At 33.3% G+C, this 20,253-nt stretch overlaps 1 protein-coding gene and 1 pseudogene across 1 annotated transcript; one reads left to right on the forward strand and one right to left on the reverse strand.

The window, feature by feature from the left end:
• Nucleotides 1–8,406: 8,406 nt before the first annotated feature.
• On the forward strand, nucleotides 8,407–13,661 carry LOC142533590 (protein INCREASED PETAL GROWTH ANISOTROPY 1-like). Its single transcript, XM_075640420.1, has 6 exons — nucleotides 8,407–9,935; nucleotides 10,600–10,731; nucleotides 10,812–10,993; nucleotides 11,099–11,210; nucleotides 12,921–13,061; nucleotides 13,140–13,661. The coding sequence occupies exons 1-6, from the start codon at nucleotides 8,658–8,660 to the stop codon at nucleotides 13,272–13,274; spliced, it is 1,980 nt and encodes a 659-aa protein (XP_075496535.1). The 5' UTR covers nucleotides 8,407–8,657; the 3' UTR covers nucleotides 13,275–13,661.
• Nucleotides 13,662–14,201: 540 nt separating this feature from the next.
• Nucleotides 14,202–17,126, reverse strand: LOC142537981 (protein trichome birefringence-like 38; annotated as a pseudogene).
• Between the last annotated feature and the right edge of the window lie 3,127 nt (nucleotides 17,127–20,253).

The following is a 20,253-nucleotide window of genomic DNA, read 5'->3' on the forward strand; positions in this document are numbered from 1 at the left end:
CTCTTCGAGAAACGTTGAGAAATTGGGTCCATATCTTCTTTTGTTCCACTTCGATCTCTGATTGATAATGATCATGAATGGATGTACAATATTAGCAAAAATTAATATTTTCTTGTTATCTCAAAATTTTATGAGAAAATTCCAAGTGTTAATTAAAACGCGTTGTTATTTAAAGTTTTGTAAAATATTAAATTATGAGTAAAATTTATATGAAACGGTTTCACGAAGTTGTATATATTTTAAGGTAGACCCGATTCATATGTACAAAAAAAAATAATATTTTTTGCATAAAAAATTATAATTTTTCATGGATCGAGACATATATGATATTTATCTCACAAAATTGAATCGTATTTTGTGTTAAATTATTGAATCATGCCCATTAGGATGTCAATGGGTCCGGGTTTTACCCAGACCCGCAATGGACCCGCGCGTATAGGGCGGGTTTGGGCATATTAAATGGGTTATGGGGCGGGTCTCGTGTCCAATTTTTCAGACCCGTCCGGTTATGGGGCGGGTAATGGGTCTTATAATATACGTCTCATATATGTGAATATAAATACTCTAAGATTTTAGTTTTATCCATTTTCATTTTTTTAGTAGCCTACCTCAACCATTACGGTCTTTGCTATTCCTATGTCAAATGTTTCATTTGAATCTGCTTTTAGCAATAGTGGAAGAATAGTTGGTCCTCATCTTAGTAGGCTTAATCTAACGACTTTGGAGGCTTTGATATACTCGCGAAGATAGTTGTGGGGGTGAGGTGAAAGGTAAATAAATCACAGTTTTATTTTGTTATTGTACTTTCATTTTAATTTGTTAATGTACTTTCTCACTTTAAACTACATTTTTTTACAGTTTTAAATTACAATTTTATTTTTTCAATGTACTCTCTCTCTTTAATTTTTTAGTAAATTCTTTAAGTAGTTTACCAACTTGTCCCACCATTCTTGATGAAGAGGAATATGATCCCGAAGAATGTGTCTGAAATATTGTCTACTCGCTGATTTTATATTGATCTGTTAAGTTATGTTATGACTTATTTTTGGGGATGTCAAGATTTTTTTGGAGAGCTGGTAACTCTTTTTTGTAATTTTTTATGTCGTGGAAATACTTTGTTTGTTATTATTAAGTGTGGTCGAAGACATGAATTAATTTTCTATTGTATTGTATTTAGATACTTGTCTGTTTTATAATCCAGTCATGTGAGAAAAAAGATTACTGTTTTTATTTTAAAAAAAATTGGGTCTCACGGGTCTACCCGTCCCTGTTTCATATTCGAGGTGGGGCGGGTCCGAAGAATATTTAACCGGGATGGGGCGGATAATGAGTCAAAGTTTTCTTCATGAGACGGATCTTGAGTTTAACCATACTCGCCCCATATCCGCCCCATCAACCCATGTAATAATATGATCTAATTCACAATTCACATAAAATATAAGGATTAATTTATATCATATATAACTTTAGATCCCAATCCAAATTAATTTCAAACAATTTGCCCTCCTCGAATTCAAGAATATAATCGGAAAAAGTTGTATCGAATAATAAAAGATCTTTGCCTTGAGTATCAAGCGACCGTTGTAAAGAAACTTCAACTTTTTTAATTTTATTGCTATGAGAATTCTTTTAATTCAAAATAGTTGATGCAAACAATATGCTAATAAAAACCAGTTCACATAATGTTGGAAAAATGTGTCAATATGTTATTTTAAATATTTTGATTGATAGCAGGTGTCTATCATTAAAAAGAGGTGACAAATTATACATATATATATATATATGTATGTATTGTCGATCTTGAAATAAATATATATATATATATATATATATATATATATGTATGTATGTATGTATGTATTGTCGATCTTGAAATAAATTACATATATAATCTTATTCATATTTTGTTCGTTACGAGTATAGAGAAATTATATATGTTTCAAATGATTCTTCTGAACAAAACAAATGACACAGATAGAGTAATTTGAATCTCTAGATATCATGAAATAATGGATCTGACTAAATACAACCGAAGAGAAAGAACAAAATTTTACCTACTTCTGTCCTCTCCTTAAAAAATTCGTACCCCTCTGGCCTCTTGTCCTAAAATAAATAGATATTTCCACGGTCAAAATCCAAATTTTGGTCAGTAACAAGTATTCATGGAACAATATAAATTAATAACTCATCATTGAGTTGGTTGGTTTATATCGAAAAGTAGGTCTTCTGTGAGACGATCTCACGAATATTTGTCTGTGAGACGGATCAACTTTACTGATATCACGAATATTTATCTGTGAGACGGATCAACTTTACTGATATTCACAATAAAAAGTAATACGCTTAGCATAAAAAATAATATTTTTTCATGGATAACCTAAATAAGATATCTGTCTCACAAAATACGACTCGTGAGACCGTCTCACACAAGTTTTTGCTTATAACGAAACCGTCGAACATATTTATTTCTGCTATAAGTAAGTTTGACTCATATTTACTATGAAAATTTAATATTTTTAATGAGTTTGATCAAATTAAAAATTTGTCTCATAAAATTGACGTTAAAACGATATGATTAAAGTTTTTATGTTAATTTATATCCCTATCTTGGAAATGATGCATTTTTATCAAAAATAATATATAACATCCAAAAGGGAGAGAGGTAACATTTTCCTTATTCTGAAAGCTATAAAATTTCATTTCACCTACAATAGAACAGTCAAATTAAAATGTCTTGGTAAGAAAAAATGTCATTCATATTCCAATTATTTTTTTTTTTATCATGGTAAGGAAATATGTATATAAATCGTTTAAATTTTTAATGTTATGTCAATTCATGAATTTTGGAGACATAGTATTGTAGTACTAATTTATAAGAATAAAGGACATATACAAGACTGCTCAAACTATAAAGAGATTAAACTTATGAGCCATACATTGAAGTTATGGAAACGAGTGATAAAACAGATACTTATGAGTATCATTACTTTATCAGATAATCAATCTGTTTTTTGCCAAGTATGTCTACAAAGAAAGCTATTTTTTTATTATACAAACGACAGAGACATATAGAGAACAATAGAAAAGCCTGGATGTGGGGACCCGGACGCTAATCATCATCTTAATCATCTTTGGGATTTAATTGTCAATTAAGATAAACAGGGTCTAAAAATTTTTCTTTTTAAAATATAAGTGCGGAACGTAATGGAATTTAACTAAGATACATCTCAGTATAGAAGTACAATAATGTACAACAATTATTCAAACTAGTCTAAGGTTCCCTACTAAATTTCAAGTATTAAACCAAGTCTACAATAAGTCCGGAATCACCACTCTAAACTCGTCTTCTCTCATCATCTTCTTGACCCCGATCCTGTCCCATCTGTTGTCATGCACACATACAAAACAAGACAACAGCCGGATACTCCGGTGAGAATAAATCCCAATATAAATAATGTATACATGCAGTTAACTGAATTAACATAAAAGCATGAATTATATCTTATCACATGTAGCATAATCAAACAACATGTATCAATACCAGTCTGTAAATAAAACATGAATCGTAATCTACGAAACATAAATCAATACGGATCTGTAAATCAAGTTCTAGTCTCGATATCTAAGACTCGACTCATCTCTTATTCTAATCTAGGGATCCCGATTTAATTTAGACTTTGGTATGTTGTATCGAATGTCTACAATAGACGTCGATCTACATCTAAGCTCATCGATACATCGAAAGTCTAGAGTCTACGCAGTTCTGACAAAGACTCAGCGGTTCTGCCCTAGCTAGGCTTATCTGCCCTAGACTCAAACTCTGGCTCTGCTATAATTCAATAAACTAAACATATCAATCTGATAATCTGCAAATATCAATGCAATAAAGTAAAGTATGTGATTTTGGGAAACTCAAGTCAAACCCAACTCGAGTTGTGCAATCCCGAATCAACATTTATTTATACCTTTCTCTTCACGATCTGATGAAGACGAAGTCTTGTATGTCAATCTGTCCATACCAATCTGAAATACAATATCGCATAGGCACAATCTCAATATGCAACTCAATTCAAAATCTAGTCTGATCAATACTCAAATCAAACATAATCTGATCAATATCGAATCAAGATACAATCTAATCCATATCGACGATATCACGATACAATCGAAATCATTACTGAATCTGATCAATCTCAATCAATACTGAATCTGATCAATATCAATCTACTGATGTTTCGACGGCATAACAATACAGTCACGATAATCCCCGTCTATCTCAACATCACAAATATAATACCAGAATTCATAACCAGTATCAGTACAACTCATAATCTGAATAATAACACAACTCTGATATAGAATCTCAACTAAATCTACTCTGAAATTTATAACAATTTCATAAACAGTCTATTCTTTAATCTGACTTCGATTCTATGATGTCTAACATGTCAAGAACATCATATATGAATTCCATTTAATTCTGACAACATCATAATTTCAAAACATATCAAAACGTAACAAAACTTACGCCCAGTTGTAGCTGTCGTCGCTAGGAACACGGTGCCGTACTCGGATTCAAGTTCGGACGGACGGATCCCAAAATCTTCAATTTCAAATCAAAATCTTCCCTCGGCCTTTTCTCCACTTTCCCTCAAGATTTACGTTTGTATATATATATATATATATATATATATATATATATATATATATATATATATATACACCCACGTACATGCAAAAGGACGAGTGGCTTAATCTTTGTAGCACACGTCTCGCGCATATGCGCGACCCCAGTCGGCGCATATGCGCGAGACACTGGGTCTCCGCGCGTATCATGCACATCGCCTCGCGCATATGCGCGACTCATCTCCGCGCATATGCGCGAGACTCTCTGGAGTTACTCGCATAGGCTTCGCGCATATGCGCGACATCTTCCGCGCATATGCGCGAGGTCTTCTGCCTGTTTGGCGCATGTGCGCGCATCCGGTCGCGCATGTGCGCCGATGCTACTGTCCTCGCACATCACTTTTCACCCGCGATCTCATTTCGTGTCTCGGTTAGCCCTTTCATAATTATCTCGATTAAAAATCAATAATCATAATTTAACACGGTATAAAATCTCGGGTCTTACACTGGATATGATAATTATCGACTTAGAGAAAGCCTATGATAGCGTGCCAAGAGAATTAATTTGGTAGGCATTTAGAGAGAAGCATATGCCTCAATGCTATATCAAGATCATTAAAGATATGTATGAAGGTGATATAACTAGTGTTAGGTCTGTTGGAGGGATGTCATATGAATTTCATGTGGCAGAAGGACTTCATCAAAGATCGACTTTAAGCCCTTATCTCTTTGCTTTGATAATGGTTGAGCAAACGAGACATATTTAAGATGATGTACCTTTATGTATTTTGTGTTGTAGATGATATTTTTCTGATAGACGAAACTAAAGAAGGTATAAATAAAAAATTAGTTAGATGATGCGAAACTCTTGAGAGTAAAGGTTTTAGAATTAGTCGCTCAAAAATGAAATATTTAGCTTGTAACTTTGATCATGAATCTAGATGAATGGATAGTTAGATTGAAGTTAACCGTCGAGAAGTCCCAAATTGTGAATCTTTTCGTTATTTAGAATCTACTATCTAAAAATCTGGGGACATTAGAGATGATATAAACCATATGCGTAAAAAAGATGAATGAAATTGAGGATGATATCACGAGTTTTGTGCAATAGAAAGATGTCAGCGATATTGAAAGAATTTTTTTTATAAAACTATGGTTTGACCACTTATGCTTTATGACTCGTAGTGTTGGGCCACTACATGACTATATATGCATAAGATGACGATAGCATAAATGCGCGTATTAAGATAGATGCGTGACAAAATACGCGATGATATAATTGAGAATGAAATAATTATGAGCTATTTAGGTGTAGCTCCATAGATGACAAAATCAAATAGAGACTTCTAACATGATTTTGTCATTTGAAGAGGACACCAAACATAGCCCCAATCCGACATAACCTTAGATTGACATCTTGATGGAAAAAGTAGAAGAAATGGCAGTCCATTTAAAACTTGGATAAAAATGGTTAATGATGATATCTTAAATCTTGTTTTAAGAGATGACACATGAAATAATAGCTTAGTTTGGAGAACTACTATCCATGTTATCGACTCCACAACTAACTAAAATATGTTATGATAATGATGATGTCAATTTCATGAATATATTATTATTGTCTATTAAAAATCTCTATAACACAAGCAAAAAAATATTTTGGTTTTATATTTTAGCTTTTTATTTAAATTTTAAATTATAATTTTGTTTATCGTTAATTTTTATAATTATGATATAATTTCATTTAAATATAATATAATAATTTTATACTATAGTACAATCATTTATTATGTTTTACTATTATAATATTATCTTTATTCAGATTCAAAATGGTTAATTAAAAAACAAGCCATAAATGAAATCTATGCAATAGTATACATACATGAATATAACATGAATATAAAGACGAGTACTCGCTCATTAAAACAAATTAGTGTTTAAATTGAAAAAATAATATATTTATAAAAAATAAAAAATAAAAACTATTTTTTCCTTATTTTAAAAAAAATTCTTAAATACAACGCACGTCGATTAATTTTTTTGCCTAATAATCACTATCATATATCAAAATTTTAGACTGTGCTAACATAAGGCAATGACATGATGCTTATCGTGTTTAGTGTATTGATGTCGGCCACCAACCCTAATACATATTAATTTTTTAATTTTCGAAAAGTTATATATTATTATTTTTTAACATGTGATAAAAAAATTTTAAATCACATTCAATAAAATTAATGAGAAATAATTTTTTAAAAATTCAGTAATTTCATCTAAATCCACATTCACAAACAATTTTGTAACATGACACGTGTTTGACACATTTGAATGATAACAATAATTGTTTCATCAATATCTTTATCCAAGTGAGTTGTGATTTTATTTACAAACCTCTTCATAATATACTCAGCAGCCTATTATTCTGAAAGAAAATGAAACATGTAATCCTAAGTAAATTATGCATAAATCAGAAAAGTTATTTAATTCACACATTATGTATTCGAAAACAATGTTAATAAATTTTATAACGTGTCTTCTAATAAGATGCTTATTTTCTTTAGAATTGGTTTAATCATTTCCATTACGAGAAATTTTATATTAGCATGTATCCGTGAACTTTGTAATAGAGAAGAAAATTATCGCATTAGTAATGCGTAATAATTAACATTTTGTACAAATAGATGAATAATATTTTTTACTCTCGATCATGAAAGACATATTTCAAACTTAATGTCTCGTTGTTTCTATATGTAGGTAGTTCATAACAACAAACAAATATAAATTTAAACGAATATTATATCTTTGAAGGATTCAACTCATACATGGTGCCGAAAAGAGGAGTCATTTCATAATTCAATTTTGGAGTAGATAAATTTAGTAAGATAAATAGAGTAAAATTGACCTCTAATATAATATGCAATATTGCATTATTTATAATTTAAAATTCAAATAAGACATCTCAAGGGACAAAAATTATACATTGTAAGCTTTTGACAAAATTATACCATACATTAACTCTTTCAAATTATGGAAATCTCGAATTGCATGCATTGAGTGTCAAATATTTCTGATTATTGAGGGTAATATACATGTTTGTTGAGAGTAATTTAATGTCAATTTGAAACTCTTTTGAATATATCTCTTTTAATTTTTTTGTGCTTTCTTATGCGATTTTTTAAAAAGACAATTCAAAATATACAATATACATATAGTTTTGGAAGAAAACTACAACACATTAATTCTTTCAAATTAAGGTAATTTCGAAATAATATGTATTTAGGATAAAAAAAATTATGATTATTAAATGATATATTAATGTTCATTGAAAAACCTTGTTGTAATGATAACTTTTACACTCAACCAATTTTATTTTTAGAAAAACAAAATAAACTAATAAAATATTGTATTTTTTTTAGCAAGTAATTTGGACATGAAATTAATTAAAATAAAAAAATTTATTTTTAAATAATTTATCTCATGAGTGATACTGAACATTGCAATCATTTGTATTTTAAATTAATTTATAAAGTTTTTAATTAAATTGATTGATATAATCAATGTAAAATTTTTAATATAATTTATGTTTTTATTAGAGTTTAGTTTTAATTTGAGTAAAAAAAATAAAAAAACATATAATATATAAAATAAATTTAAATTAATATAAAAATTAATTGAATTTAAAATTGAATTAAATAAATTGATGTAATCAATACAGACAATAATCGAAAAAAAATTACTGTTTTACAAAAGCTCAACATTTATACATATATATTGATTGAAAAAATTCTTAGATTATGAATTAATCAGAGTGGATCCGCGAAGGAAGGCCGTTCCTCGATATGCCTTGAGCCCCCAAATGCTCGCCAAAAGAACACGGACCTTTCTATAAAGTCTACACTCTAATCACAGAGGTGAAAGAGGAGAGAGCGACCCATGTACGCCGTAGACTTGTTCTTCTCCATCCAGTTATTTAGTAAAAGGTTTGGTGAACGATAAGGAGAGCTCAGACTAATTTCCTTTAAATCTCTGTAATGGTTGCTGGGAAAGTGAAAGTGGCGATGGGTTTGCAACCAAACTCAAAGCCAAAACTAGATTTGTCGCAAAAACCGCCATTGTTATGGGAACCAAGTTCAGCTAACAACAAGCAAGTTCAGAAAGGGTCAGTGCAGGGCGGCGCAGGGTTCTCACGCTCTTTCGGTGTTTATTTCCCACGTGCCTCCGCTCAAGTCCAACCCAGACCACCCGATGTGGACGAGCTCCTCCGCGTCATCGAAGAGCTGCGAGAGAAAGAGTCCCGTTTGAGAACAGAGCTATTGGAGCAGAAACTGCTTAAGGAGTCTGTCGCCATTGTTCCAGTGCTTGAGAACGAGATTTCGAGTAAGGATTCGGAAATCGGACGGTCGAAAGCGAAGATCGAATGTTTGGAATCGGAAAACGAGAGGCTAAGGGACGAGAATGAGTTTTTACACATGGAGCTTGCGAAACAGAATCACAAGTACACGGATAAAATCAAATGCATGCAGGCTGAGCTAGCTGATATAAAGATAGCTGTTGCAGAGAGCCAAAGAGAGCAAGAGGAGGCGTCGTCTTCGTCGACCACTACGAATCTTAATGATGTAACAAATAATTACAAATCGTGTGTAACCGTGAAGTCTGTGAGAAAATGCACGACACAAAATCATGTCTTGGGCAATTTTTTCGAAAGCGGAATGAGTATGCATGCGAATGTTGAGACTGAAATTGTAAAGAAAGATGAATTTGTAGGTGTGGTAGAGGAGAGTACCGAAATGCCAAGACATTCTTGGTGCAACTCCGAGGAAATCTCTGAGGGTTCAAGATCTCGTGCTCCGCGGGTTCCTAAGCCACCGCCGAGGCCATCCGCTGCGCTTTTGTCTTCGTTATCTTCAACGTCCACCTCAGAGATATCATCGTCTGTCTCTTCCCCTTCTTGCAGTTCTTTATCTGATTCAGCGGACCGAGCATTGGCGGAGATATCCTACATTCCTCCACCTCCACCTCCACCTCCACCTCCACCAATGAAAATTAAAGCTCCTCCTGCTCCGTCGCCTCCCCCGCTTCTTTGCAAAACTGTGCCACCACCTCCTCCACCTCCGCCTGCCATTCTGAAGAAGGTACCCGAGAAGGTGAGGCGAATCCCAGAGGTTGTGGAGTTTTACCACTCGCTGATGCGGAGGGAATCGAACACACGTCGGGACGCCGGAGGCGGTCCCGCGGATGGGTTGGCGGCCGGGGCTACGACGAAGGATATGATAGGGGAGATAGAAAACCGGTCTACCCATTTGCTTGCGGTAAGTTTCCTACTTTTTCCCATTTTGGTCATGGTTTGATTGTTTATTTACAGATATTACCATTGACTCGTTGTATCGTCCTTGCGTCTTTTTCTGCTACACTTGATGTCCTTTTTCTTGGAATTTTTACGTGTTTCTTACAGGATAAGACAGGTTCTCGATACGTAATCCAAATTGGAAATGCAGAAAGTTGTAAATTGAATGAAACCATGTGGGCATTTATGTCATTTAATGTTACCCGTCCCTTGCGCTACTTTTGCCTGGCTGATTTAATTTCATGTGTGCCTTTTGGTTAGCCACAGGGTACACCCACATAACTGTTCATAAACTTTGAGTAAACATAGTGTATACCCAAATTACTCGAATCACGATTGGTGCAGCTTACTTGCATCCTAGCAGCGTTGTAATTGGGAAAAGTAATTGTTTGCACATGTAACTTTGCAATGTTTATTTATTAAAAATAGTATTAAATTGTAGTGAAAAGTTCTATGACATGTTTGATGTTTTCACAGTGTTGAATTCGATGGGATTGGGATCGTGTCTGGAACAAATTATACCCTTTCTATAGCTGACCAAATCGTTGAACCACATAGTTCGCGTTAGTTCTATACTGCAATGAATTCGATCTGTTAATGGTTACCTGGTTCTGGATTTTCTTATACAGATTAAGACGGATGTAGAAACACAAGGAGATTTCATCAGGTTCTTAATTAAAGAAGTTGAATGTGCAGCATTTGCTGACATTGAAGATGTTGTGCCGTTTGTTAAATGGCTTGATGATGAGCTCTCTTACCTGGTAAGCTGAAAGTGTTTACTTCATTTCATTTATTTTAGTTTTCAGTACATTATAGTAAAATGAATTTGAGAGTTATATAGGTTGATGAAAGGGCAGTTTTGAAGCACTTTGATTGGCCCGAACTGAAGGCTGATGCTCTAAGAGAAGCGGCTTTTGGTTATTGTGATTTAAAGAAGATGGAATCCGAAGCCTCGTCTTTTCATGATGCCCCTAGACAGCCTTGTTTTCATGCTCTCAAGAAAATGCAGTCCTTGTTTGATAAGTATGAAGTTTTTCACAAAGTTCTGATTTTTTTAGTGCATTTTCAAATGATTATCGATATTCTAAATTCGTTTTTCCCCCAATTATAATGCTTGCTTTGGAGAAGATTGGAGCACGGTGTTGATAATCTTTCAAGAGTGAGGGAATCTGCCACCAAACGATACAAAGTGTTTCAAATTCCAGTAAATTGGATGCTGGATACAGGTTACATAATTCAGGTACATTTATTTTCATCATTTACATTTTCTCTCTCGCAAAATTCGCCAATCTTTCCTATCAAAAAACCTAGACACACATTGAGGGCCCAAGTTTCACTTAGGTCATTCCGCGAACACCGATAGAAGACTTGGTCCTACATGTGATTCCGAATCCCCCGGCTTCGAGGGAGTTGAGAATTTGATCATTTTTTATTTTCTAAAATTTGTGCGATGGATACACATACCATAATTTTCTCCTTAAGTGTCATTTGGATGTTTCTAGTTATGCTTGTTGTGGCACATGCACTCTGTTTGATCCCTACTATAAACATTTGAGGCGGGTCTTCCACTTGGTGTAGATGTCTGGGAGAAAATAAGAGAGGCACCCATTTGACCAGCAAATGTACAAAACGCATTGCCCTGCTCCGCCTATCTCAAAACTACCGTGAATAATCTTAGCATGACTTGCTGAAGAAACCTTCAGTGTTTTCATATTAAAAATTAATTACATTTTGTTACTACAGTTATCGAAAAGTCGCTGTTACAGCGTTTGACTCATTCGAACTGGCAAGAAAGGAGTGGTGCATCCACAAGTCTTCTAAGTACAAGATAGCATTTAGTATCATAACCACCCTGTTTTGCATGGAGAGCTGGCTTTTGTTAGTTATGATGATGCTGACATTTCTCTGATTTTCTTGTCATTGATGCTGAATTCTTCTGATATGTTACTTTTCCTGCCCTAAATAGAGGGGTATCTTGGAAAGAGATGCCGTAACACTTAACTTATTAAACTATCAATTAAATTGTGAACAATTTATGGATCATATAGTTTTATTATGATCCCCAAGGCGCCAAGTGTCATACTATAATGTCACTAGTAGTTAAAGTAAGAGAAGAATCTGCCTCATTTTGCAATGCCCAATTCGCGGGTCGCACATGTGCAGTTTCAGATTTTTAAAAGTGTATTGGTTTCTGTTAGATTTACATTTTTTTTAAAGTTCTAGGAAACCCATCAGGAATATTTTTATTCTTGGAATTGACTTTTTCTTCCCATCTACCGATTTTTTGAAGTCCATTTGTCTACATTTTCTTATATGCTAAGATAGACAGACATCATTGTAATTTCTATCGATGATGTGTGATTTGAAGCATTTAACGTAAGCTTTGTAGATTCTAGCTCTTACGTATTTTATTTGTTTCCCAGTTTGCTTTTGAAAATCTCAAATTACTGATAAAACGGCGCCCTGTAGAAAGATTTGTAACTTCATTTTTTAGCTGAATTTACAAGCTGATGTGTTAGTATATGGTGATCTTGGTCTTCTATTGAACCGATTTGAAAAGCTCGTGGCCTGACAAATATAGCGAAGAAAGTTAAGTTAATAGCCGTGATAAAACTCTCGACATACAGCCTTTACGAAATAAAGAACTTCTCCTCTTTCTTTATTCTTTCTCTGATCTGGGTTTTCCAAATAAATTTTTTGTGCATTGTCGGTCTCTCTTAAAATGATCACTGATTTCTTGCATTTTGAGGAACAGTTTGTGTCTGCAAAACAAAGCTAGAAACTGACATTGGCAAATGATGGAAATTGTGCTACGTGAAAGTAACCTTAAATTTTCCATGTCCTGAGCTTATTTAGAAAGTTTGGTGCAAAGTTTTTTAAGGAATGTGGGTATATAAACCGAAGGACTTGTATTTGTAGTGCTATGACCCATCACCCTTATACATTGTAGATCAAATTGGCATCGGTGAAATTGGCTATGAGGTACATGAATAGAGTACTGGCCGAGCTTGAATTAGTAGGTGGTGGTGGCGGTCCTGAAGAAGAAGAGCTTATAGTTCAAGGTGTCAAATTCGCATTTCGAGTACACCAGGTGATAAAATTTCACAATCTTTTGGACCTGCATCGTGTTTTTTTGTTTGTGTGTTCTGATTTTCTTCTTCTAACCTAGTTTGCGGGTGGGTTTGATGTGGAAACTATGAAAACATTTCAAGAATTGAGGGATAAAGCTCGATTGTGTAACATCCAGTGCCATAATCAACATCAGCCGAAACTTGTTTGGAGGTTCTCCTCTGCTGCTTTCTAATCCTCGAGCAATCTCCATCAGATATGCTATGTGCCTACCTGCTTTTTGTTGGAAAGAGATCGAAATATTTGTCTGAAACGAAAGTATTAACTTAAATATGATCTATAATGGATTGGGAACTTCTTTTTACCTGGAGAAAATTCAGGGAGAGATCTACCGCTACTAATTATAGAGTGTTTGTATGGGTAAAATTCCCAAAAAAAAAAACTATGTATATTGGGTTTTTACATGTCCTCTCTATGCCGGTATTGATTGGTAGCTAGGTTAGAAATATGTAAAATACATCCAACTTTTGGTTAAAAGTTGGGGCTGTATTGTGGCCTAAGAAATATAGACATCTCTTGTATTTGTGTTACAACTTTTCTTATAAATCAGAGATTTTTTAAAGAAAGTGATGTGAATTTATTATTTGATTTACTCTTTTTTGTTGCCACGACCTTAACACAAGCCCTTGGCTGTTGAGTGGGTTGGGCCAGCTTGGCAGGCCATGACTCTAGAGCTCAAGGACCCGGGGACAGGATCAGTTCACGGGGTCCGAGCCTGAGATCCCAGTAGAGGAACCAGAGGCTGCTTGGCAACCCATTACCGATTCAAATATACGTCCCTTGAACTACTGAACAGTGAACCACCTGCGACAAGTAGAAGTACCGGTGGAACTGAATCGGTCCGACCCAGCGTGGACCAACCTAGCCCATTATAACTAATCGAGCTTCCCACTTTCAGTCTGGTCCAGACAGTTTGACATAAAGTGCTACATAGTCGTGTTTTTATTAAAGAACCGGCCAATTAAATCGAACCAAATATCGTTCATGTCTCTCTTTCTACATTTTTACAACTTAAAACATTTTAGCAGGCTTGAAACTTGGAAAATGACTCTTGAATTGGAGTTCACTTTTTAACGAAGTTTGCAATCAAGCTCAATTCGTCAAGTTGAAGTGAGTATGTAAACATACGTGAGTATGCTGTGTTCAATCAGTATGAATTTTACAATTGAAACATGATCTACTTTATTTTCTCCAATCACAAACTAAAACAGAACTTGTTTCAAGATTAACCCCACTCGACATGAACTTTAAAACCGAAGAAAAAATAATCAAGAAAAGCCCGTCCCATATTCGCTTACCCTCACATTACGAGGGTTGCATATAACAACTGGTTCCAAGTATCCGGTAATCCAGGGACGCACCAGTGGCTGCAATCTATCACGGAACGATCCCCACCGTAAGCTGATGGGTGAGCATCTTTCCTCAACTGAGACAGAGTAGTGATATCCAACAAGAACACTGGTTTCACAATCCTGCTTAGTACTCTGTAAACAACTTCAGCCTCGGGTAGCCTCCCTCCTGGATATGTTGACCCTGCCAAAGGTTCTTGTACTCGATTACACCTGTCAAGTGAATGGATCAATATTTTGGTGAATACTCTGGTTCGATGCATATGTTGAGGAGGATCGTGAATAGGACGAAATCTGCGAAAATTACTTACTGAAAGTGGTTAGGAGAAACGCCTTGGAAGAAAACTTTGGTCTTGCTAGGATCGATATTTTGGTTAATCCATCGAGCCCATGTTGTTAACCCTATGTAAAACGCAATCAGGCGGTTCATGTCTTTGGATATGGTGCTACCGTCTTGTACATAATCCCAGCTACAAAAACGTGATAGAAATTAACAAGGTTTCATGATATATAGCTCATCTGATACAAAAATGTAAAATTTTAGATGAAATATCGAGTTTGAGGACGAGAGTAAAATCTTACGGTTTCTCTCTTCCATTATGAGTCCACCAATGCCATGAATTGAATATGAGCACATCCATGCCCTTCCATGCATCACCTTGTTCGATGGAACCCAACTTCAATACTCTCTCTTTTTATATCTACCAAGTATGTTGACCGAAAAAGAAATATAGTAACTCCATATTCCTGCAAATGTAGGTTTTATATTTATCAACTATTTCTTAATCATAAATAAAAGTTGGTATCTTTTTAAAAAAGTTGGTTAAACAGGGTGTATATATATATATTTGGGTGCGAATAAAAATGGTTTCAGGAATTTTAGTAGAGTAATTATATAGTATAATTTATTTGGTCCAGACAATATTCGACAATTATAGTAAGATTATTAAAAAAATTATTAGAGTGTTAGATGTTAGAAATTTATTTTATTCAAGTGAGTTAACGTATTTTGTTTTAAAAGTAAGATTCATACCAAGAGATCAAAATTGGTTATTCTACAAGCCACATTCTTTATTATCACTATTAGTGTTGGCATGCGCAATGTACATGTGGAAAATTAATTAATTATAAATATTTTTCTCACCGATTATAGATGAGTAGGTCTTTTGTTAGACGGTATCACGAATCTTGATTTAGTGAGACAGGTCAATCCTATCAATATTCACAATAAAAAGTAATAGTCTTAGCATAAAAAGTAATACTTTTTCATGGATGACCCAAATAAGAGATCTGTCTCACAAAATACGATTCATGAAACCGTCTTGCACAATTACTTAAAAATAAGAGTTGTTTTCGTCATAAGTAAGTGGTCATACCGACGTAATTACTATAACAATCACGTTCGGGTTTGATAAATGCTAAACATATGGATAGTGTCTTATCCACTCAACATATGACACATGTATTAAGTGATTAATAATGACCATTCATCTATACATGATAGTTGACCGAGTGATCATGATTTATCTACTTAGCATATAATGACACTATTCATATAGATAACATGAACAAAATACGATGAGAAATAATATGAGATAATAAAAAATATTTAATGAACTTTAAACTATAAAATTTTTAAAACCTCTGCACCTAGTAATTCCTCAGTTCGCCTTAAATACAATTTACCAGATGTAGCGACTGGTATCAGAAAATATCAATGAAGCGTGTATGTATCTACCTAGCTACTTATTTTCATCCCCGAAAAAAATAAACATTAATTACTGCATGCCGACACAAGTATTTAACCTAAGAAAATTCATTTTTATATTTCTATAAATTGGTGTAAAAATATGAAAAAAAATTTACTGACCTGAAAGGTCACAGAAGAGAGCGATTCCTGTCTGACGATTTTGAACTCAGAATTGGGAACCGATGCATGAATCATACAAGCAAGAGAAATCCACTGATTGAAACTCAATGAATCTCCCACAAACATTATCTTCTTCCCACTCCATCGCTTCATCAAATCCAACCCATTAAATCTGTAATATATATCCAAAAAAATTAATATCACTGCTTTCTGAGTTAACAGTGGTGGACCATAAAATTTTCAAAAACAGATAGCTCTGATCCAAATATTCTCTATACAATTCGTCTGGCCGTTCCCTTTGGTTGAATTTTTGAATGCTAGTACCTGGGCATGGTGCAGGAGTCTGGTGCCCAAGAATACTTGAGATAGAGTTTATCGGGGCGGCCATACTTGATGCAATCGAATTCCGGGTCGATGAATGGGCAGCCGGAGGGCTGAAAGAGAGGATATGAAGGGTCGTAAACCCATTTTCCCTGGAACAGATTGCAGCCTGATGCAGCGGCTGGCTTTATACTTGTTGTGGGAATGCTGCTGAAATTATAGCGTAGCAGCTCCGAGTTGGCGTATCTTGGCAGGGGCAACACCAAGACTACATGAAACAGGGTCTGAATAAGCAAGTTTTGATGCCAAAAACCCACCATTAGCGGGTGTGTTTGGTACACAAAACAGAAGGATAATAAGTGAGTAATGCAGAAAGAGAGGTGTACGATTACAAACACACTCCGATAAATAAATTACATGTTCAACTTTTCTTTAAGTGTAATTATTAATGAACAAACAAGTAGCTAGTTCATCTACGGCTGCTATAATCTTCTTTCTTGGGGAGGGTGGGGCACCCAAAGAGCAACTTTATACGGAAGTCTTGCGCTTTAATAATTTAATAGATATAATTTTATTTTTTCCGATCATAAAAGATCTCAATTTATATATAAATATATATATATATATATAATATATTTGGTTTCAATCTATGGGTAATTTTTACTTAGAGCTATCCCCATGTTTTTTTATCGTTAGCTTGAACTCAAACTCGAACGCACTATTGAAATCGAGTTATATCATGCCGCAAGCCCATCCTTCACTTTTTGTATCTATGAAACCTTCAATTTTTGTAACAGATTATCATTAACTTGTATAATTCATTAAAATTAATGATGAAACAATAATTTATATATAATTAAAACATAATAACACAAAAAAAAAAAAAAACAAACAAACAAAAACTCGAGCTAGCTTGAGTATAAGACAACAATATTTAAATTTGACTCGAGATGCTTAGAACTCGTATCTAGTCTTATACGATCTTGCTTAAACTCTAAATTAGAATGTTACTGAATTTTATAGAAACGATAATTGCTCTTTCTATAATATAGGAGTTGATATTTACACTCTGTTATGTGTTATTTACACTTTATCTCACGTGTCCAATTTATTCACAGTGCAAATAACAAGAAATAGAGTGTAAATAACAATTTTCTTATAATATTTAACCTATTGATTAAAATTTACTTTTGGTCTTTGAATTAAAATTTTCATCATATCGCCATCGCATTGTATACAATATTTGGTAAAAAAGAACAGAAAAACTTCAATAAAAATCTTGCACTTTTAGCAAGTTTTTGACTAGACGTAGAAAAAGATTCATCCACTTAGTTCTCCACAAAGAAGAAAAAAAGAAAAAGAAAATAGACATCCCTCATAAATGTTATTTAAGTACTGGTTTTCCTTTAAATTATTTGGCTGTATTTTACTTATATTTGTCCCGGGGGTTGGGGTGGGCACATTGTTTGTATGCGTTGCTGAAAATATATATATTTCAAATTTTATTTTTTGTGGCCTCGAATGAGTTGGAAGCACTTAGATTAGGGTATGGGGTTTGAAAAAAAAATAAACATAAGTCTCACATGTAATTTTATAAGATGAACCGATCCAATTCATAAAAATAATATTGTTTTTATTTTAAATATGTATTTAATTGACCGTATAATGAATATATATTTATAAGATTGTTTTACGAAAAACTGCTCCACAAAAGATAATAATAAAAAATTAGGTTACGTAGCCCGGCTTTGTCTTTTGTTTCATTGGGAAATCAAAAATCAGAAGGTGAAACTTGAAAATGCCCCATGCCTCAAAAATTAAAAATATACAGAAGAAAACAATTTATTGAGTCAAATATTTTCTCAAAAAATGGTCAACAAATACAGCTGTGACGATGCTACAAGACGAAATCATTCTTATAGCTAAACCCAAGTATCATTATTGTGATGATATTAAAAAAATTTTGGTATAATAATTAGCCAATTGTATTCACCAATAAATTAAAATCTCAATCATGAAAAAGCAACTAAGACCGTTCTCATAAGTAGATGCGAACTGTCCCCTTTTGTAGCTAGCTTTCAATCAATAATTTACATCCAAGAAATATGTCTCTCTCGTTTAGGGTAGTTGGTTATTTGGTTATTGGATCCAATTTATCCCGCACGACTTATATAATATCAGTACATCACATATTTATACAACTTTATTATAATTAATTTGATTTATATTCATATATAGATAATATCATAATGATAAAAATAATGAAGGCTCATAACGCAACTTGGAATTATTATATAAATAACATCGTATCATCGTAAAACGTTTCTGATTTTAGTTAAAACCATGATTCACGAATAGGTCTTTTGTGAGACGGTCTCACGAATTTTTATATGTGAAACGGGTCAACCCTACCGATATTCACAATAAAAAAGTTATACTCTAAGGCATAGTTTGGTACATGGGATAAGGGAGGAATTGATAAATAATCCTCCTTATCCCATGTTTGGTACCTTTTTAAAAAGCCTATGATATTATCCCTTGATAAATAATTTTTTAGAAGGATAAAATGTCCCTTCTATTAGGTGTGATAATTTTAATTTAATGATAAAATACATTACAAATAACTTAATTGCCCTCAATTTATAAATGATTTTTATAAATCTATGCTAGTAGGTAGAAATTAAAATCAAATAAATATTTTTATTTATTTTTATATATTATATAATATGATAATTATATAAATAATTTTTATAAATATCAATAAAATTATTAGTATCACTCGATTAACCTTAAAAATTGATATTTAACTTGACTCACAAAAGCAACGACTCAATTATCATATTATATAATATATAAAATTAGGTAAAAATAAATAAATCATGTAAGCACTATCGGCGCATGAACGGATAAAAAATATGAACTCAAGCAACAACTTTGAAATTATAAAATTTATTATGATAAGGTTAATTTTGTCATTACAATCTAATATATAAATTTAATCACTCTTATTAAAATCATACCATACATTAAATATAATATCATACATATTATTTATCCTTAACTTATCCTTATATTATATATAACATGTTTATCCTATCATGTGTACCAAACTATGCCTTAGTATAAGAAGTAATACTTTTTCATGTATGACCCAATAAGATCTGTCTCACAAAATACGACCCGTGAGACCGTCTCACACAAGTTTTTGCCATGATTCAAACCATAAAATTGTAACGAGTTTTAAGCTGGTTTCATGTGAGTATAGACAACTCGGTTTGTATATTTTAGATTTAGCCCTTTTTTTTTGTTTTTAGTAGAAAATAAAATATTGACATTTTATAATGAACATGTTGATTGATAAATGAATTAGTTAAAACAAAATTGTATCGCATGAGCCGCTTCCACCATGCATGCATGGGCCATGTATCCATCAAAGCGCGAGAGGGTGTGGTTACGTTGGTTTTGAGACCGATGCGCTGTCTAGTTATGAGTTCGATTACATCTAGGGTTGGTGTTCAAAGTGCTTAAGGTAATCGGGATTGGGACAAGATATTTGTAGCCAAATTAATAAGCATGACGCTAGTAATACATTTTTATTGGGAATTTATAAGTCT

Source organism: Primulina tabacum, chromosome 2 (genome assembly GCF_025594145.1).
Source record: "Primulina tabacum isolate GXHZ01 chromosome 2, ASM2559414v2, whole genome shotgun sequence".
In the NCBI taxonomy this organism is placed as follows: domain Eukaryota; kingdom Viridiplantae; phylum Streptophyta; class Magnoliopsida; order Lamiales; family Gesneriaceae; genus Primulina; species Primulina tabacum.